The following is a 21,591-nucleotide window of genomic DNA, read 5'->3' on the forward strand; positions in this document are numbered from 1 at the left end:
TTGCAGCCTTGGATTTATTTAAAAACTACTGGATAGCCCCTTTTAAATCAATAATTACAAGCTGAGTTTTCACAACAGAACACAATAATTACAAATTTGAATTATAATACACTGTCTCCCTTTTGTTGCTGGAAGTATAGTATTACATATTGTTTATGATAATTTCAATTGAAACTTTATAATAAGATGAAGAAAACCATAAAATCACAAAGGTATATAGGTGCTTGTGATGATGGTTGTATCTATCTACTGGTAATAATAATAAGTTTATTGCCCATAGGCTTGGTTCAAGTACAGTTAACAAGGAAGAGTAAAATGTGTCACTGCTCTGTACATGTTTGAAATGCGGACTCTAACTTTTAATTCTTAAATCATTATTCAATCGCTTAAATCTTTTTGCAAAATGAAGAGAACTGAGAAACAGCAAACTACATTCCAGAGGCCTAATGACCAGGTCTCCTGGGTAGGACCCCTGGGGTGGGGGTCTCTGGGGGACCCTGGGGAGGGCAGGAGGGGTAATTAGCATAATTGATTTGATATGCATCTGGGATATCTCTGTAAGGGGTCTTTAGATTTGATCACTTTAAATTAAGGAAGACCTAAAAAGTTGGAATTTTCAAGCCTAACATTACTTTAATTTACCACAGACTTTAAATCCTTTCTTTTCGCAAAAAATGTTGAGAAAATCTATGCAAGATAGAAAAAAATGTACTTTTCATGGATTGTTATAATTGCTGTGCTAATATAGTCTCTAATATATGATTATATAATATATAATAAGACCATGAATATTATAATGCCACAGCTGAACTGGATTAATGCCCTATTTGGATTAAATTATCTAAGGATTTCAGATAGTGATGACATACCTTCGATAAATAGACAGTACAATGTATAACTAGACTGATGCAACTTGCAAGTAATAAGTTGTGCTTTTTTCAGAACTAAATGTGTAACTACCGTATCACAAAATGGCAAGATCTTGAATGGTGACAACTTGAGTGTACAAAAAGGCCACAAGAAGTTAATTCCTTGGTTTCAAACATATCAAAACATCAAACAAGAGTACAAGATGAAACAAAGGGCTGTGAGGAAAACTTGCACCTGACTCTATTCCCTTCATGAAAACTTATACGTAACAAAAACATTCTCAAGTCGTGTTTACTATTTGTACTATGCAAATCCACGGAGTCGACTCCGAGTCTACACCCAGTGAGTATTGCAATGCTCAGGCCAGAGGTCATATGAAAATCATTGAAAGCACTTGGCGCAAATTTGGAAAATTGTTTCCTACTCTTTACCCCATAATTTTTCGGTACCTATTTCCTAATTTTGTATACTCTGTTGTGTAAGTTGGTTAGGATTCAAAGCGATACAATATTGCGGTCGTCACATCGCTGCCACAGCTGGGCATTCCAACTCACTTTGCGGCCTGTGTGTAAACAGACCGCACTTAAGTCAGACTTCAACTGAATGTGCTTGGAAATGCATTGTGTAAACCTAGCCTTGGGGTACCTAGTGGAATCACCAGACTTGAAGTTGTACCCTACATCCTCGACAAGTAAAAATAGCATCTGTGTAAGGATCCATGCTAATTAGATCACCCTGTCAGGGTTGGAGCAGACACCAAAGACAGATCAGGCTTGTGGTTTTCTCTGAGTGCCTTTAATCGCAATAAACAGGAATGGTACAACATTTTGTTTCTAGGAGAAAAACGTTACAAGCTAAAATTGTAAGTTATGGGTTGATTGAGTGCTTAAGATAAATGTTAGAGGTAGCATTTTTGTACTTAGTCTAGTATTTTGCTGCATTCAATACGTGCCTGGGGTTGGATGACTTGTGTTCAGTTTTTTCTGGGTCTGAGTGCCTTTAATTGATATAAACAGGCACTGTTCAACATTTTTGTTTCTTGGAGAAAAATGTTACAAGCTAAATTGTAAGTTATGGTTTTACATTACATTACCAGTTTTATATAAAAAAAACATTTTTAACATGTTGCTTGGACAAATTGTACATGTAGTTCCTTCTGAGTACCCTATTACAAGAAATGTTACAACTGTTACATTAACGTTCTATTGCTAACACAAAAGTTTACAGGCTAAGATTGTAGCTACTATATGGGTATCTTGAGTAAGATTTGAGAACACTAACAGTTTTCGATTTTGTTTTAATTCTTATATTGACAAACATTAGATACCAGAAACTGAAAGTATGAGACTTAGAATTGTGCAACAACCCTTCTGGTACTACATCGTATATAAGCACAATTACTCCTTTCAACCTGGTATGTTAGTTATTACATTGGACAAATAAAACAGGTACCAACTCTAGCTTTAGTTACTATTTGGATACAGAATCTGATCTAAAACATCTTTAGAATAAAAACTTTAAGCTTTTCCTCAAGTACATTCCATCCAAAACATATAGAAATTAGACTATACATGCCTTAGAAAGAGAAAGTGCATAATCATACTGTATATTCATTTGTTTTGTATTTGTAAAGGTACACTGTGGTTTTCTATTTTTTCAATAACTTATCTTGGAAGACAACACATTCACCTTACAAACAATGCAATGAAAGCAAAAGCGACCATAAAGTTTGCAAATTGATAGTTTACATACTGATTAAAGTTTGATTGTCACCTGACAAAGATTCAGAAGTTCTGAAATATGCTGACACTGTGCTCTTTACAATCAGTAATTACCAGTTGCCCCTGTGTTGCCATGGCAACAGCCCGTGGCTCCTCCATGTCTGTAGTAATGTGTTTAAGGAATTTTCCTGTCTTGTCAAACATCTCCACACGACTGTTTCCTGTGTCTGCCACGATGATGTTACCTGCCCTGTTTGTACAGATGCCACAGGGTCGCTTCAGCTGACCTTCACCACTTCCTTCACCTCCAAACTGGAACTGTCCGTCCTCCTTGTAAACATAGACACAGTGATTCCTGACATCTGACACAAGTATGTTCCCTGCCCCATCCACAGTAATGTACCTTGGGAGCTTCATCCCCTGCTGCTGACCCACTGTTCTCACAAATGTCCCATCTGGCTTGAACACCAAAACTTCACCATGATCGTAGCTGGGCCAGTCTCCTGTGACTTGTGTGAAGAGGATGTGGTTCCTCCTGGTGTCCACAGCAATTTCTCTCATCCAACCTGACTTCTGTAGATCAATCATCCTCAGCATCCTGCCCTGTTTGTTGTACTGCACAGCAAAGTCATCAAAGTCTGTCTTCCCCACCACCCACAGGTTCCCCTCCCCGTTCATGGCCACATCACCTGGCTTCATCTTCTCTCCACCTGACACATCTACAACTGTTAGGAACTGATGCACGAATGTTCCATGTAGGGTGAAGACTTGGATTCTCTGGTTCCTATAGTCTGCTACGAAAATTTCCCCTTCATCTGACACTGTAACACCACATGGACTTTTAAACTGTCCTGTTCCTGATCCCTCTCCACCAAATGTCACTTTCTGAGCCTGTTGCTCCCCATGTCTTTGGTTTCCATGGTAATGACCTCTGCCCCCTGCAACATTAGTTGCTGCAGGTGCTGCTGGGATTGGTGCAGATGGGAGAGACTGGACTGTGACATGTCCCAATACTGGCACTGGGGTGTCTGTGGGCTGAAAGACAGCAGGCTGGGTTTGTACAGGAGTTGGTGCTGCTTTTCCTCTGTACTTTCCTACCACCTCTGTCAAAGCGGTTTGCTGACTGAGAAACTCCACCCATCCCTGCTGCAGTTCTTGTTCTGCTTGATCACAGGCAGCAGACAGTTCATTGACATCTGCCAACACCCTGTCCCTTTCAGTCTGTATTTTGTCCAAGTTTTTTGTGTGGTTTTCTCCTGCTTCAGACAAGAGGTGGTCTTTGCTTTGGGTGAGTTTCTGCACTATTTGGTTATAGACCTGAATGATGCTGTTGTCTGTCTGCTGTTTCTTTTCATTCAGGATTTTCTCTTCTTCCCTCAGACTTCTGAGAAAGCTTAAGTAACTTTCCATGATGTTTCTCCCCTCATCGATCAATGTCTGGAGTGTCAAACTCCTTTCCTGTGCAGCTTTCTTGACGGTTGTTGTGCGATGATCATCATGAGCCTCTTCTAAACACTCTTCACAAATTGGAATCTGACAATGTTTGCAGTACAGTTTGAGTACCTCAGAGGGGTGAAAGCTGCACCTGTTTCCAGACTGGGGTTGTTCCCTTGTTTCCCCTGACAGTGAAGTCTGCTGTCGGAGTCTCTCACACATGTTGGCTATGATATGACTGTCTGGCAAACCTGCGACCCCCTGGGGTGGCAGCCTGACCTGCTGACGGCAGATTGGGCACTGTAAGGTCCCTCTCCACCCTGCAACATTCTGTAGACAGTCCTGACAGAAGGTGTGTCCACATGGCAGCACCTTGGGCCTGGTGAACAGCTCCAGGCAAATGCTACAGGAAAATTCCTCACGGATTTGTGTCCCAAAACTCAACAGTGCAGCCGCCATGATTTTTTTTTTCTTGCTGATGTAGCAGCCACACCTCAAGTCAAAGTCTAGTTATAGCTTGGATCATGTTTACTTTGGGCTGGACTAAAACGCTGTGGTCGACTTAACGGACTATTTTAGCCATGTTTTATTCCACTTCTAGGCAATTTACTTACATTGTAACACTTACTTGCAAGCAGGAATGTACTTTAAGATTTTGGAATCCTAAGAAAGCAAATACTTTATCTTGTATGAAAGAAGTCAGATGTATTAAGTTACCCCATTTGATGATGAGTGAGTTGGTTTAACCCAAAATCAATGACCGATAAGTAACTAAACAGTTTGGCTGGTACCGGTCATGTGCTTGTTTGCTCTGAGAAGATAGTGATATGTTAAAGGTAATTCTCTTCTTTATCATTTTTCCTACATCAGTCTATTTGAATAAAATCAAGGCATTTCTAAACCCAATCAAGCTCATTTTCTTATCTCTTATCAGTTCAAGGTCTTCTTCTCTAATCACAAAAATCAAAAATACTAGTCTAAAGATAATGAGTTCAATAATATACATTTTGTAGCATGGTGAAATCTGCATGCAGCTCTTTCATAAGTCGTTAGGGGGCACTGGTACACAGTAGTTCCATGGCTCATCCATTTGGCAAGTAACTTATAGATTCTAGATCTAGAGAAACCGGCCAGGGACAGGTACATAGTACATACGGATTTGAAAAATGAGTCCAAATCAGGGCCTGACTAGTAAAAGGGCCACTAGCAGAGAGATTTTAGAGTAAGTCAAGGTTTCAAGGTCAACATGTAAAGTGCCGGACACTTGCACCTAGATGCAACACAAAATTTTCACCTGTTGTCTTAAAGTACAGGTACCCAACTACTAGTAAGTATGTCATAAAAATAAAGACTCATATGATAATCATGAAGTAATGTTATTTACACCACATTTATATGTACGTATGAGCAACTGCTTACGAAAATGTATAGAATTTAAAGCCTTATGCCTGATTTTTCTTTTGAATATCCACATGATCTTTGTCATTGTCATTGTCAGTCTCAAGAGCATTCTCGAATTTCAACAATAACTATGTTACACGGGGCAGTGGGCGATGTTATCAGCACAAAAAGCCACCAACCGTCAATAGGAATTACCAACATTGGACAATTATGTCACTTAGGTTGAAATTTGAATATTGAACGACCACAGAGAGAATGCCTACCATTTGTAACCTAAGTCAATATGGTCAAATGATTAAATGTTGGTACATTAGAAAGTACAGTACATCATATTGACCCTCTTATAAACATTTGATCATTTTTATGAATAAAATTCTCAAATGAACAGAATAAGCAATATGCTTGAAGTTATAGTCAATTTTTGCTTCTGTCATGAATTATTAGAATAAAAAAATAGATTGACCCCTGATTTTTACAAAAAGATTTCCTATCATGGGACTTCATCTTTTGTTATATAGCTAGCTCATCATCAGAAAAGGGATAATCAATATAAAAGGTTTGGATTTTTTTATAACAGAATGTCTGACAGTCCAATAATGATGATGTAAATTGCATACAAAAATTATCAATATTGTAGGTAACATCTTTTTTTCTTTTTCTGTTAAAAGGCTGGTGGAAATAAGGGATGTTGGCCCAATTCCTTAAACAGAGAGAAAGGGTCAACATTTCTTACTACATTGTGCAAATGTTGCTCAAAATAAAACATTTAAAAAAAATCTTCTTCAATTGTCTAGAATGATCTACCATATTGAATACAGGGTAGTACTATTTAGACTAGAGTACAGTTTTGCAGGGAAGGTTTCAATTCAATTTTCCACTGAAACTTCGTTCCAACCACTGCTAAAATCTTTTCTAATCTTACTTTACTAAAACAATCAAGTCCAGGATAAGCAACGTCATTGGCAAATAGATAAAAGAAATCCAATTTCTATTGCTACCATTGAGCCACCATGAGTCATTGTTCAATACTAGACAATTTCAATCAGTGCAGAGCTCAGAGGCCCTGATACTGTCTCTCTGGGCTTAGGGCTGACACGGGTTTCACATTTGGGGTACGATATGAATCATCAAGAGAAGGACATGCTATTCCAACTTGACTCAAGGGGATTTTTTCAGAACTGATGTCATAACTGTTCTAAATATTTATTTCTAGCAAAATTAAAGTATATTCACAGCAACAGTGAAATTCTATGGTCTGAGCAAGAATATTTCTGCATTTATCATACTATGTAATACAACTATTAATATACACTACTTTGTAAAAAGGCACAAGCGACTTACACAGTCATGTACATGTATACACTAGTGACTATACTACAGTTTGTAGCATGCTATATTCTAGTCCGATTTTGATACAGGAAACACTATTCAGTGTATTACTAAGCAACTTCGATAAAGGAAAGAAACATATACATCGTCAGGCCCATACCAATTTTGTTTACCACCTCTGACCTTTAAAAACAAAAAACATGCCATGAATTGGTCTCAACCTTGATTTGCATATTGTCTGTACTGTAGTATCGTATACAAAACAGAATATGCTTCTCAACAAATTATGAATAGCCTATCAAAAACTGAGAAAGATTATTGGAATGCAGATATGATAAAGTTAGACATGAAAATAAATAAATACATGCAATCATTTCCAAACATCATACAGCTATATGTTAGGAAAAGTGAAGGCCGGTGGTAGTGGTGCAACAAACAAAAAATTTTCAAAAAGTGTTGCAAGAATAAAACAGAAAAACAAATTGTGGTGGTTTAATGTACATTGTCACACTGGGTATTGACCATTTCCTTTCAGCTGGGTATATTAAGATTATAGTTATATTCATGATGGACAAAAATGCAGTCTCATTTCTATCTGTACAACAACTAATTTACAACTGAAGAAATTATAATCATGGATGCCCTAAAAAATATCGTACAAATAGTATTTCCTTGCTTCAACTGAAGGAAACAAGCAAAACAAAATGAAGCATTTTCATTTCAAGTCTGAGTTATAAAGAAAAAACAACTAGTTACACACAAAGTAAAGATTCAGACAATTTTGTTGTACTCACAGTAGGACTTCCATGGCGGCGGTTCGTAGTCTGAATCCATGTCCGCTTCAGAGTCCGCCTCAGCTGTACAAACAAGGAAATAACACTAGTACTCAGTTTCCCCAGAAGATACGCTAAATTCCGTGAAGGTACGCTCAGATCCAGGATTTTAACAGCGGCTCAGTAAGTGCTTAAACACTGACGGAGATCTGATAGGGACAGAGCTCAATTCAAATCAATTATCCAACATGTGGGACGTACCATTTCCTGCTCACGGGGGTGGCAATATTGACAGGAATACATAAATATTTATGGTATACAATCATGTACGTAGAAAGAGTATAGAACACATCATGAATTGGATCTCTTGGTCTTTCGTTACTGTATGAAATTATATGATGTCTGAAACAATTATATCAGTCCTATGTTATACTCAATATAGTATTTTACATTGAAGGCATCAGAACTCGTGTGTACGTTTGTGACAAATTGAATAAATATTTTGAGGCACAAGACAATATTGTGTCTTCGAGGTAAATTATAAATATGTTATAAACAAATGGGATGACAAAAAATTTTCATGATAAAAATGATAAATGAATACTAGTGGTTGCATAAAAAGAACTATATGAACTTTACAAATCTCTTTCCAACTGAAATAAATGTATATAACTGTGCTTGGATTTGGTTGGACTCGTCCAAAATTCTGCTTCGGCAGACAAATTAAATTGAATAAGCATGCAGCTTTCTGTACAGTCTGGAGTGATGAAATTTACATCCCTGCACAGCCAGAATAACATAAATCTAATTGTAAAACCTTCGCTTCTCACAGCCTACAGCTACGGCTTAGGGAATAGGAAATCCCCGAAAGCAAACTGTACAAATTGGTAAGCTCTCATCTTAGGAAACATAATTATGGAACGCATTCAAGCAAAACTTGGAGGGCTGGATTTAGATTAATGTAATTATCAAAAATCATCCTTTTATTGTCGGCATATGAAATATTGTTTCGTACCAAGAAAAATGATAACACGTATTGAAGATCTACCCAAAAATTGAAAAAGCCTCAGCTGTTATAATGTCTGACTTAGTGTCTTATTTTATATTTTGAGAATACTGACTTTATGTTTTCAAAAGATGATGTACTAAACATGAGGTCAGTTGATTGATTGATTGATTGATTGGTTGATTGATTGCTTGATTGATTGATTGTATAATCATACTTGCAACATCAGAAGATTCAAATTTTCACTATCACAAAAAATATGAGATAGTAAGTATAGTGTAATCTACCCTACAGGAAAAGTGGAACATTCCAAAGTGAGGTATCATATTTCCAAGAGAAGTGACTGTGGGAGGAAGTTTAACAGCTGGTGCCTCACCTTTGACCCTTATGTTGCCAGAAATACCCTACTCTAGCTGGAGGTCATGTGTGTGATACTGGTAGTATTCTGAGTCAATTGGATGAGTAACCCTGTAGGTATGAGATAATCTCCAAGCAGATGTAGGAGTCAGCTTGTTTTGAAGAGCGTATTTGGAAGAGTCTGGGTACCAAGTCAACCATAGATGATGATGATGATGATTCACTGTGTTCTGCGGCTTAGAGGTTGAGGAAACAGCCTCTGGCTGCATTCAGATACTGCTGGCTATCTCTTTCCCTTGCTTATTACCCCAGAAACTATATGTTTATAGCCAGACTCAATATTCTAGCTCGCATATGAAGTCTGATCAGCATAGTGGCCCCATATGAATGAATGGAATGAAGGAAGAATGAATGAATGGAATGAAGGAAGGAAGAATGAATGGAATAAAGGAAGAATGAATGAATGAATGAATGATGAATTGAATAAAGGATGGATGGATGGATGGATGGATTGAAGGATGGATGGATGAATGAATGAATGGAATGAAGGATGGGGTTGGATAGACTGATGGATGGATGGATGGATGGATGGATGGATGGATGGATGGATGGATGGATGGATGGATGGATGGATGGATGGATGGATGGATGGATGGATGGACGGACACTGAGTCTGAGACATTACATTATTGACATATGGATGGATGAATCATTGTTAGGGAGATTTAAATTCATAGAAAAAACTTGTTTCGATAAAACGCCTCATCCCAGCGACCTGTGTAAATAAATTGCACATGAATTATTAGAAGTCTTGGAAACAAACGCTTAATTCATCTCCCATAGCTAAAATAGCACGAAAACAAACCATGCAGAAAAGACAACACGATGCGTAACCTAAAACAGGAACAAAACGTCCAAAAACAACGATGTACATATTTTTCCAACAATGCCCAAATATCGCAGAAACGACAAACGTGATTTGCACGTAAATCTCAAGCTCTAGAATTTGTAAATAAAGATTCAAACTTAACCTACCACTTTCTGCCATTGTTATCAAGCCGCCTTTGAACTCTCCTTTTGCAGAAAATAGTACAAACCCTACAAAACCTCAACAGATGTGAAAGTACTTTCTCTTTCTCTTCCCCACGTTCCGCCCTGCTGTTGTGTTCTAATATGACCCCGAAAGGTCAGAGTGTAAAGTTCACCTATCCAAGATGGCGGCCTCCTTCAAACAGACTGCGGCGCTTTCCACGCCACGTGTTGGAAGAAAACAGACTCCAGACGCGGCTTACTGGAACAACTTCGAGTTCCCGGTGACCGTGAAGGAGTATGGCGCCGTGTCGTGCGTGGATTTCAGCCCGGTGGAGCCATACTCGTTCGCCGTGACCGCCAGCGATCGGGTGCAGATCTACAACTCGAGGTATGGCGCCCCCCTCCCCACCGCACTTCTTAGTTTTCGCCCGTATACGTACTTTTAAAAGTTTCATGTATTACTTTTATACGTCTATGGCTGACATATTGCTAAGTTATCAACATATACTTTTGTGGCGTGTAAATATGAAACTATAATTATAGTTTGTGATTCCAAACGTGACTGAGTCCATATCCCCCGTCGGTGTGCAAGGGACAAGGCAGCAGGTCAATAAATTTAGTGTGTTTATAATATATATAATAGTATAAGCCCATTCGTAATTCCGACTACACATGTTCAGTGTCAAAGGTGAAGGCCCCTGGCTTGTCTAGATTTGCATAACAACGTCCAGACGGGTTTTGTTTACGTCTCAGGGGCCTTTACCTTCGACTCTGCACATGCATACTAGTAGTCGGAAATACAAATGGGCTTATTATTTTCAACGTCTCATGATCTGAAGAACAAAGATCTGTTTGTGAATTAACTTCTTATTAAGAACTTTTTAATCAGTCACTTGCCACCATGATCAAATTATTCACAAATGTCTCATTATCTTTAATCTTCTCCCTGCTGCTTAATTCTATAACCAATACTGAATTGGGTGGCAAACAGCTACTTCAGTGTGCTAAAGGTTAATTACTGTCTCCATACATTTTCAGGACGAACAAGGTTGAGAAGGTTCTGACCAGGTTTAAGGAGGCAGCTCGCAGCGGGCGTTTCCGTAGCGATGGTGAACTCCTGGTTGCCGGGGGCGATGAGGGGCTGGTGAGAGTGTTCCATCTCGACACCAAAACCAGCCTGAGAACTTTCACAGGTCACACCAGGTGAGAGAACAAGACTCAATAATTTGTCCCGAGTATGCAAAAAACCTATATGTAAATCTGTTTCCATGTGGAGGTCAGCTTTTAATGCTGGGATGTTTGGAGCTGCTAGACTGGAGATACTGCTACTGATGATGCGAGGCAAAGGCAAAATGAGAGAAACACTGCCAAGCCTTGACCGATGTTTAGACAAAGAAGCAAGTTCAATCAAGCTTTTAAATGATTGCTTGCTAATTTTGAGGTACCATGTTGAAATGGATGGATATTGCATCTTTACAGTCATTATAACTCCATTTGAAAGATCTTGTGTCCTGTGAAACTATAGATATTCATAAAGAGCTACAATGGGACTTGTCTTCCATATACTGACTGGCTAATTTGTAATTTATTTTTATTCCTTTGCATCCATATCTATCTATGCAGCATGTTTTATTCTTGACATGGTTCATGTGGCCTTTACATTGTAGTTAGAACATAGCGACTTTCCCTAGTATGAAAATAAGTTACTTATGAATGAATACCTTGACCGTTTTTATCATTTCTCCTTTTGTCCAGGTCCGTCCATGCCGCATGTTTCAGCTCAGACAAGGTCCACGTTTTGTCAGCGTCGGATGACAAAACCACGCGGCTCTGGGACCTGGCTACGGGCGAGGCCGTCCAGACACTGACCGGTCACCAAGACTACGTCCGGTCACTGGCGGTCTGCAAGTCTTCTGCTGACATGTGGATCACTGGTATTTATTTCCTTTTGTTTTCAGTCAAACCTGTTCAAGTGACCACCTCTACATACAGTGTAAAGACCTCCTGCCCAATGTGACCACTTTTAGTGGTCCCTTAGCTTTCCATTAACAGAGATAAAACCAAAGTGATGATTTTCTCAAAAAATGGACGTACAGGCAAAAACCAACGTTCTCCTTTCCAAGTACAAGGACAGACCATAAATATCACAGACTCTTATACATATCTAGGTATAGACATCACCCCATCGGGATCTTTCAATCGTGCTACTAAACAAATCCGACTAAAAGCTCTCCGCGCATCCTTTAAACTGAAATCTCTATTGGCATCGAACTATAACCCATCTATTACCCTCTCATTGGATTTGTTTAACAGTTTAGTCAAACCCATCTTACTTTATTGTAGTGAAATTCTAGGAACTAATATTCGATGCAGGGATCTGATTTTAAATGGGGTACAGGAATGTCCTAATGAAAACATTAGGGAAACTGTATGCAACATTCTGTCTCCTATGTTAGGAACAAATATAAATGATTTTATTCTCAAGGTTGCCCGTACTGGGAAAAAATCTGATAATAGTGATATGTTAGCAAGTCGCCCTGTTCTTGTTCGTTTTAAGAAGTACAATGACAAGTTACATATTCTATACAACTCAAAAATGTTAGCTAATCGAAATATCATATTAGAGCAACCTACAGCGTCTTATGAAATACCTGACTTGGAATATGTTATTCTCAACTACTGCAAAATGCTACTCTGTGTCCCAAGAAAATCTGTAAACGCCGCAATAAGAGGAGAACTGGGAATGTTTCCATTATATATTGACACACAAACACAACTTATTAAATACTGGCTTAGACTACATAGCTTACCCAATGATAGAATTGTTAAGAAAGCGTATGATACTGCAGTAGAACAAGAGCTAGACTGGATTGTTCATGTTCAAGATATTTTGTGTAGACATGGTTTCCAAAATGTTTGGCTAAACCCTGCGGTTGATGCTAAACATTTTGGTAACATATTCAAAGAACGTTTGAAGGATACGTTTCTCTCTGGTTGGCGACAAGAAATAAAGAGCTGCAATAAACTAAAAACGTATTCTCAAGTTAAGACTGACTTTACATTGGAAAAATACCTTTCATCAATTCATAATAAATCCTTTATAGTTAACATAACTAAATTAAGAATCAGTTCTCACTGCTTGGAAATAGAAAAAGGCCGATATCGTAATATACCAGCCAACCAGAGACGATGCCCTTCATGTCAAGACAGTGTTGAAGACGAGTATCATTTCCTAATGACATGCCCCGCATATACTGTAGATAGACGAAAGTTAATGGAAACGATCTCATGTACAACCAGCAAGCCCTTACCAAAGGCAAACACAGAAATTTTTAATCTACTTATGTCATGCCCCGATACCATATCTAAGCACTTAGGTCAATACATATGTAGCGCTTTACAAAAGAGAGAATATATTGTAACAAACAGAAACGTTTAACATATCAGTGCGCCATTTATGTACATAGCATTGTAGTAATAGCTCTCAAAATAGAATAGAATAGACTAGTTTAGTATCCATTGTATTGTTTTTCTTGTTTTTCTTGTTATCATTGCCATACATTGTGCCATGTACAATTGTCGAGCAATAAAGTTCATCTTTCATCTTAAATCTTTAATCCCATTGACACAATCATTAACTATAAGAATCCTGTCGGTAGTGACCACCTATCCACCTACACCAGATTTTATTTATCCCCTAAGTCGTCTTCTGTATCTGTATCTAAATATATAGTCGGTATAACCTCCCTTCAGCGCAACACACAAGTCTTCTTAGGCATTTTTGACCATATTCCTTTCCTTACTCTAGCCACAGCCATTTAAAATGATGATTGTTGCGGCTTATTGACTATTGAATAGTTCTCAATAAAAGTTAGAACAATTGGATATGGTCTCTTGTAGTACTCAGGCTGCAGTACTCTTTTCTATTGCTAGGGAGCACTGCAGGTGTAAATGTAATGGTCAAGTAACAACAGTTTGGAAAGATGGGGCCAAAAAGAATCTGGCCTCACCCCCCAATATCATATTCCTAGTGTTCCCTGTCTTGTTGTTTAGGTCTGTTGTCTTTCAGTTGGCTAAGACCACATTTTGCTGATGTTTTAGACCACATTTTGTTTTTGTTGTTGTTTAGACTTAAAAGAGTTTTTCCTGTTGTTGATTAGAAGGGTATGACCACACTGTGCTGATATTGTTGTTGTTGTTGTTGTTGTTGTTTAGGAGGGTATGACCACACAGTTCGTATGTGGGACAGCAGAACCCAGGAGTCCGCGATGACAGTCGACCACGAACACCCGGTGGAGGCCGTCCTAATGTTTCCGCATGGTAAGGAGGGTGCCAATAACGACTTCACAGTCGCTGTTTTTTACATTTCACCATTTTAGGTAACACGTGCTAGATACCAATTTAACCTTTAGCACGCTGAGGTAGCCGTTTGACACCCAATTTCCTATTGGTTACAACATAAGGCAGCAGGGAGAAGGTTAAGAGTCCTTGAACTTGTTTTTAAGATGCACCACTTTTCAAGATGTGCCATGATGTGTTTCACATACCTTCATTGAGGCATCTGCCGCTATCTTCGTGAAGTGTCCCTATTTGCTTTTCAATGGGTTATGCTACTTTCTTTCATTGAAAGTTCATCTGTGTTCCTAGGAATCATTCTGAAGTAAAGCTGAACTGTAATTTTTAAGACAAAAATTGGACTTACCCAAATTTTTGACGACTCAACTCTAGTCTTTATCAAGGAATGACCAACTCCAGTCTTAGTCATTCCTTGACAAAACCTTGAATAGATCAGTCAAAATTTTTCTTTGTGATAGACATTGCAATCCAACTTTTCTTCAGATTGCTACTTTCTTCATGAATGTAAAAACCCTTTCATCTTAGAGGAAGATAAGAATACACTGTCTCTCTTTCCACATAGTCAGATCAACATGCCCTTACTATATTTATTACATTATTTTCGTTCATTGAAGATTGACCAATCTGTTAACATAAATAGTAGGTACATAGTAACTCCAAAGTACGATTGTCTCCATCCTATAGGTAACATGTTCCTGTCAGCTGGAGGAAACTGCGTCAAGGTGTGGGACGCCCTGGGCGGCGGCCGTCTCCTAGCAACCTGCACCAACCATCACAAGACCGTCACGTCCCTCGCCTTCAACTCCACGTGCTCGAGACTCCTCTCTGCTTCGCTGGACCGACACGTCAAGGTTTGTACTTAATACTGTTATTCACAGAAGCGAAATTTCACGGTTAAAGGAAAACTTTAACTTCATGGTGGCAGCAAGTGATTTATTACAGAACGGATGTGTGAAGGAATCATCAATAATAACAACTGTTTTTTTTTTCAATGTGATGATAAGTTCACAGTACAGAGGTGACCGTGAAAGCAGTGAACATATAAGTTACAGTGAAAGAAACAAGAATTACAGTACCCTCTATGGGAACTTTAAACTTTACTGACAAGTCAGCTTGCACAGTCTCTCGGAGGGACCATTCAGGGGACTGGTGGTCACTATAGACTGGAATCTTTATGTTGTTAATGGGAAACATTATCTAAGACTAAGAGACCACCAAAAAGTGACCCCATTGGCCAGGTGGTCCTTAGGTAGAGGTGGTCACTTGTACGGATTTGACTGTATTTTATGATTTGTACGTGAACGATGTTGGGACATGTGGCCAGCCTAACCTACCCCGTCCCTATCCTGAGTTTCAGGGTCTCACCAAAAATTCTCCTCTATGTCTCCCTCCTACACAAACCTACATGAGGTTTATTTTATATATTTTGTAGGTCTACAATGTTGGGACATACCAGTGTGTGGCCAGTCTGACTTTAGAGGTCTCGCCAAGAATTCATACATGAGGTTCAATTGATACATTACATGTATGTATTTTGTAGGTGTACGATGTTGGGACGTACCAGTGTGTGGCCAGCCTGACTTACCCCTCCCCTATCCTGAGTTTTGGAGTCTCCCCGAGTGAGGATGTGATGGCTGTAGGGTGTGCTGACGGCATGCTGTCCATCCAGCGCCGCAAGCAGGAGGAATCATCCACAAAACAAGCGCTGAGACAGCGAAAAAGGAGAGGGGCTACCAGTCGCAGGTTTGTTTGTCTGTCTGTTTGTTTTAGCCAGCATTTATTCATGAAAGACTCAAATTGGCCTGCTGGTTGTTTTTTATTGAGTCCATGCGGAAAGAGGTAAGGGGCAGACAAAGATATAACGAATATATTTTACCTGCATATGTACAAAATGCAGCTTCGGTAAAGGTATTTCTGATGTCTACTTGCACTTAGGGTGATGTCCCTTTCAAGTCCATCAATAAAGCAATATGATAATATAGTCCTAGCTGTAGCACCATAATGATTTTAAATCTTTGACTGGCTTGCAATCTGCTGCATTGATTTCTTCAAGGATAATACTATGAAGAATGGCAAGGCAAATTCTATGCTATCATCATTACTTAATGATATATTCTAAAGGTATGGATCATATGGACAAGTAAAGTTATAGATCTCAAATGGCTATTTGTGCATTTTACAAGAGTGTTACATTTTGTTTTTTGTTCTTGCCCAGGTTCTATGGAAGAGGCGGAGACTACAGGCCGGTGGTTGCCGACTACTCCGTCACTCACAAACAGAAGGAGCAACTCAAGAAGTTTGACAAGCATCTTAAGACGTTCAGCAGCACCAAGGCGTTGGATGAGGCCTTGAAGCCATGCTATCCCGCCGAGGTGACAGTCGGTGTTATCCAAGAACTCATTCGGCGCGGATCAATCAAGGAAGCGCTCGCAGGTCGTGATGATAAGGGTTTAGAGTTGCTGCTCACGTTTCTTTGTCGTTGGACGTGCGAAGAAAAGTACTGCCGCGTTCTTCTAGACGTTACGACGTTAGTGGTCGACATGTACGCAGCGGTGGTCGGACAGTCGGGGAAGGTGGACAGACTGTTACAGAAGTTGTTACGGTCGGTACAGAGAGAAACGAGCCACCAGGAACAGCTGTTGAACACGCTCGGGTCACTGGAGACACTGCTCGCCACCGCACAGGGCACAAACACAAGCTAACAATCTGTCAAATCACTCGGTAGTTAACATCTCCATTCCACTAGGGTGGCGATCTCGTGACAATCTCGCGATCACGCTGCAACGTAAAATTTAACAGAGCGCTCAACGAATTTCATAGATAAAAATCAAATCTTTTGACGCTTTGTGTGTTTTGTTGCCTTTTCAGTCATACGTGTACATGTTGTATGATATTCCAAGTCAAGGGTTTCACAAATTCTTAGAGGTCACAGAGAGAGTGCAGCACGGTCGCCGTCAAGTGGAATGGGGGCCTTAGGGCTGAATCTCTCATTTGGGGACATTACAGATATAGATGTACAAATAAAGCCTTCTTCTGTTACAACAATAAAATATGATAAACCAGTACTCTGTTTTGGCAGTCTCTGCTTGGGCAATGGAAATTAGTACATGTACCTATTTTCTTCAAAATTCATTTTTCTCATAATCTAGTTTATTTCCAACACTATCTGTGTATCTCTCCTTTGTCTCTCTCTCTCTCTCTCTCTCTCTATATATATATATATATATATATATATATATTAGGTTCATTATTCATTCATTCATGCACATAATGTTCAATTGATAGAAGTGAGTTGAAAACGTATTTGATGTTTTTGCAAAAGCATGAAATCAGAAAACATTGATGATAAACTTAGATGCAAAAGGTAAACGTCCCGTGAATGAAAAAAAAACGTTTTTTTTGCAAACGTACTCAGGGTCTTTGCAAAGCCATCAGTAAATGGCAAGCAGATATAATTCACGCCTTTTAAAAGAATTTCATACAATCTTACATCTAAGAAAACAGATTAAAGAGAAACGAGCACATTCATATAATCAAGATAAAAGAAAGAAAAAACTAAGTTAAACGAAGTTGGTAGATAGAAACTAAATATTGCTACGTAATTACAGTTGATATTTGTTACTTTTTCTTTGAGCTGACTGATGAATATTTTTTTTGTGTGATTTTTTTTCTGTCTTCAGAAACAGCTATTTATAATACACGATGATTCAAACAGTCACTCAATGCATACATTACGGAAATACCATCCGGCGTGGAAAGATGGTTAGAGTGTCGTGGACTTGGTTACACACCACCAACTGTCCATCCGGTCCCATGGCAATACCACTCGGGTATGTGATGTTAACCACGGTGCGGACAAACTCCCCGCGGCTTGTGAACATGTCTACCCGGTGTTTGTCTTGGTTCGACACGATGATGTGACCTGAGGTGTCCACAAAAATACCTTGGGGATGACAGAGTTGGCATTGACCTCGTTCGAAGCTTCTAAATTTCGACAACAACTGCCCGGACAGATCGTACACCCCGACGCTGTGTGACCGGTCTGTGACGAAGATGCTGCCTTTGTCGTCCGAGGCGACGAACGAAAGTATCCCTCCTTGGCAGTTTTTAAAAGCCTGTTGCAACGAACCGTTCGGATGGAAAACCAAAATGTTGGGAGTAACCATCACAATGACTTTGTTGTTGCGCAGCTCAAAGGCAATGCTGGTCTCCCAGTCAGAGGAGCTGACGCCGAATGTGATCGCTGGCAGTCCGTCACGACTGTACTGTACCACATGTACAAAATGTCTCACATTTTTGTAAAGCGTTCCCACTACCCACAGATTACCCTCTCCGTCAATAGCAACATCAGAGGGCAGCATTGTTTCTTTATCTTTTCCCGGCACTACTGTCGGGAACAGTCTGAGATAGATTCCCATCATGCTGAAGACTTGGATTCGTCCGTTATAGAGATCGGCTACGAATATTTCATTGCCAGCAGACACGGCCACTCCGCGGTTGTCATTAAAATCTCCAGGGTCTGATCCCCACTTACCAATGGTAATCTGCGATGCCATGTTGTCGCCATTGCTTCCTGGAAATATAGTTAACACGAATGACAAGAGATTGAAATCTAAAAGAATACAATAGTTTCAATAGGTTTAATTCCTAATTTCCTTGCCAGAAAGGTAAATGACGTGTCCAGTCACAACAAGGACTTAAGCAATATCTCTGATATCAAAAGTTCTCACATGAAATGATGCAAGATTCTTTGTCTGCAAGATGCTTTGTCTGCAACTTAAAGCTGCTTTCCTCAGGGTTATGGTGACCATGCACATTCCCAACGCAACATTCAGCTAATACAAGCAATATCAGACAAATATAATTCTGTCCAGAATAGATAATAATACTATAGGAATTGGTAAAGTGCTGTAAATTAATGTGCAACAATTTCGCTAACGTTTATGTGTTTATTAACTTGAGTTGTAACTAAACAAGAAATTACCGTGTTGGCTTTTGGAGGTTGCTGGCAGTGTGGCATCTTGTGAGCTGTTGGGGGTCGATGTCAATGTGGCGCCTTGTGAGTTGTTGGGGGTTGCTGGCAGTGTAGCACCCTGTGATCTGATGGTGATTACTGATGGCGGTGTAGCACCGTGTGAGCTGTTAGAAGTTGATAGAAGTGTAGCATCATGTGAGCCGATGGTGGATGATGTCAATGTGGCACCTTTTGGGTTGTTGGTGCTTAATGGCGGTGTGGTACCTTGTGAGATGTTAAAAGTTGATGGCGGTGTAAAACCATGTGAGATGAAGGTGGATGATGTCAATATGGCACCTTTTGGGTTCTTGGTGGTTAATGACGATGTGGCACTTTGTGAGATGTTGGAGATTTGGGGCTCTATGGGTCCCCTTTTTTCCAAAGAGCCTCCCTGTGAAAGAATATAAATAGAATTATTGCCCCTTTCATAACATTTTCTATCTTTGGCAATATTTTACATTCAACACAATGATGGTACAGGGCTCCATTTATATGATATGTATAATAAAAGTTAGAACAAAGTGATATGATGTATATACATACTATTCCTTTAGCTTGCAGCTATAGCAGCAGACAAAAACAAAAGAAGAAATAGAAGATCTCATACCTACTTGAAATATAGTTTTGCTAATTTTCTGATTTTTCATCATTGTAAACGTCTGGCTAATTTTAGGTATACATTTTCCTACCAACTTGCAAGATCAACACCTTACCTGTGCTAAGCAAACCTTCACATCCTGACAACCAGCGGGGCCAAAATTGGACACAGATCAAGCCTCACATCTTTTCTCTCCATGATATACAAATACTTGCGGACACACACCAACACAGACCAACACACAAACTGGAAACAATACCTACGTAAGGTAATTATAGAATAAAGAACACCTACGTTTTGAACATCCTCCACGCCAGAGCTAAGGTAAACGCCAGCAAGCGTTCCGATGACGAAAGAAACCAGAACAGCAGCTGTGATGACAGCAACGCACATCCGGCGACGGGCACATCCTACAAAAGAAGTATCATGGCATCTTTTAATCCCCGGCGCTGAAAAATGTAGAATATGAATGCATAAAAGCAGTATCTAACATTTACATGAGGCATAAAGCTGGCGTAAGGAACTATTCTCTGTATGATCGTCGCACCCACTCCGAATCTCAACTAGAATGTAACTTATTGTTATATAAGAGCGGATTAAATTAGGTTATTGAATACGATCTCTTTCTGATGTCTTCATTATTGGACGTTAATATTCCAAAACGCGAAGGCCAAACAACCAAATGACATTAGTCAAAGTGTGTAGCTGCCTTACCGCAGAGTCCTTGTTTGCGAACGTTTGGTTTCGGGATATTTCTAGATCTGTTGTACATTGGATTCGGACGAAGCCCCCTCGCAGCGGCTGGAATGCTAACTTCATTCCCGGGTGTGCCCATTCAGTTGGCCGAGTTGGTTGAGATGCCGTTTGTGTTGCTTGGAACCATTTCTACTTTCTGAACCTTGGGATTTGTTTGGTTCTTTTCATGACATTTCCTGGGAAGCTTTGGCACCGTGTCATCCTGGCACGCGGATGAGCTGCATTGAGATGAGTATGTCGGATTTGGGAAGCTGTATGCAACAGTAGCCTATACCCACTGCGCACTTCTTGGATCATCCATATGAGTTATGGGGTCCACGCCGAAGTCGCGCAACAGATCCTGACCAGTCACGTTACTTTAACTGTTTAACATGTTATCATAGAGGGTGGGTGGGTGGGGAAAACAGTTCGCGCCGTCTCCAAAATTACGTCTTCATTTTTCCTCACCTTCCCATTCCCCTATCTTTTGGATCAGTCTCCGTCACGCTCCCTCGGTAAGTGTTGGATGAATCCGCTGAAGTGACAGTGGGTAGTCTGTCTCTCCTGTACTTATAAGGTCTGTTCAGGTGAACTCATTAGTCTGATCCAATCAGTTTGCAGTGGGAATAGTAGCCTATACCCACTGCGCACTTCTTGGATCATCCATATGAGTTATGGGGTCCACGCCTTCGTCGCGCCCCATGCTCCTCCCTTGTCCCTATATTATATCAACATTATATCTGACATCCTTCATGGATCACCATGTACATTTATCAAGTACGTCCTCTATCAAGCTGCCATTCTCCAATGTCTGCCAGCACGATAATTTGGGGATTCATTATGACACACCCGTTCCTTTTACTTATCCTCCCCTCTCTCATCTTCTCCCCTCTCTCATCTTCTCCCCTCTCTCATCTTTTCCCCTCTCTCATCTTCTCCCCTCTCTCATCTTTTCCCCTCTCTCA

The 21,591-nt window shown here is 39.8% G+C and overlaps 4 protein-coding genes across 6 annotated transcripts in view; 1 reads left to right on the forward strand and 3 right to left on the reverse strand.

Moving 5' to 3' along the window:
* LOC136445565 (N-chimaerin-like) overlaps positions 1 to 10,063 on the reverse strand; it is a 38,335-nt gene extending 28,272 nt beyond the window's left edge. Inside the window, exons 1-3 of one of the 3 annotated variants that reach the window (XM_066443640.1) lie at positions 9,927 to 10,055; positions 8,911 to 9,002; positions 7,550 to 7,612 (exon numbers count right to left, since the gene is read on the reverse strand). In XM_066443640.1, the coding sequence (XP_066299737.1) occupies positions 7,550 to 7,589 (40 nt within the window). In that variant the 5' untranslated portion in view covers positions 7,590 to 7,612; positions 8,911 to 9,002; positions 9,927 to 10,055. Of the gene's footprint in view, positions 1 to 7,549; positions 7,613 to 8,910; positions 9,271 to 9,926 lie in introns of those variants that run through there. The other 2 variants (XM_066443638.1, XM_066443639.1) reach the window with 2 other exon arrangements.
* Positions 2,016 to 4,881, reverse strand: LOC136446483 (tripartite motif-containing protein 3-like). Its single transcript, XM_066444865.1, has one exon. The coding sequence runs from the start codon at positions 4,482 to 4,484 to the stop codon at positions 2,655 to 2,657; it is 1,830 nt and encodes a 609-aa protein (XP_066300962.1). The 5' UTR covers positions 4,485 to 4,881; the 3' UTR covers positions 2,016 to 2,654.
* Positions 10,064 to 10,081: 18 nt separating the features above from the next.
* LOC136445567 (U3 small nucleolar RNA-associated protein 15 homolog) lies at positions 10,082 to 17,344 on the forward strand. The gene is made up of 7 exons (XM_066443641.1): positions 10,082 to 10,311; positions 10,962 to 11,126; positions 11,679 to 11,857; positions 14,139 to 14,243; positions 14,964 to 15,130; positions 15,820 to 16,022; positions 16,495 to 17,344. Exons 1-7 carry the CDS (start codon positions 10,106 to 10,108, stop codon positions 16,979 to 16,981), a joined length of 1,512 nt encoding a protein of 503 aa, XP_066299738.1. The 5' UTR covers positions 10,082 to 10,105; the 3' UTR covers positions 16,982 to 17,344.
* Positions 17,345 to 18,010: 666 nt separating this feature from the next.
* On the reverse strand, positions 18,011 to 18,835 carry LOC136445745 (tripartite motif-containing protein 3-like). The gene has a single exon (XM_066443881.1). It carries the CDS (start codon positions 18,833 to 18,835, stop codon positions 18,011 to 18,013), a length of 825 nt encoding a protein of 274 aa, XP_066299978.1.
* Positions 18,836 to 21,591: the final 2,756 nt, after the last annotated feature.

Source organism: Branchiostoma lanceolatum, chromosome 12 (assembly GCF_035083965.1).
Source record: "Branchiostoma lanceolatum isolate klBraLanc5 chromosome 12, klBraLanc5.hap2, whole genome shotgun sequence".
Classification (NCBI taxonomy): Eukaryota; Metazoa; Chordata; class Leptocardii; order Amphioxiformes; family Branchiostomatidae; genus Branchiostoma; species Branchiostoma lanceolatum.

Bases quoted from the DNA above. Each gene is read 5' to 3' on its own strand.
- LOC136446483 (XM_066444865.1), bottom strand. From the start codon at position 4,484: ATGGCGGCTGCACTGTTGAGTTTTGGGACACAAATCCGTGAGGAATTT.
- LOC136445567 (XM_066443641.1), top strand. From the start codon at position 10,106: ATGGCGGCCTCCTTCAAACAGACTGCGGCGCTTTCCACGCCACGTGTT. The intron at 14,244-14,963 runs GTAAGGAGGGTG...TCCATCCTATAG, and splicing joins CGTCCTAATGTTTCCGCATG to GTAACATGTTCCTGTCAGCT. The intron at 15,131-15,819 runs GTTTGTACTTAA...TGTATTTTGTAG, and splicing joins CGCTGGACCGACACGTCAAG to GTGTACGATGTTGGGACGTA.
- LOC136445745 (XM_066443881.1), bottom strand. From the start codon at position 18,835: ATGGCATCGCAGATTACCATTGGTAAGTGGGGATCAGACCCTGGAGAT.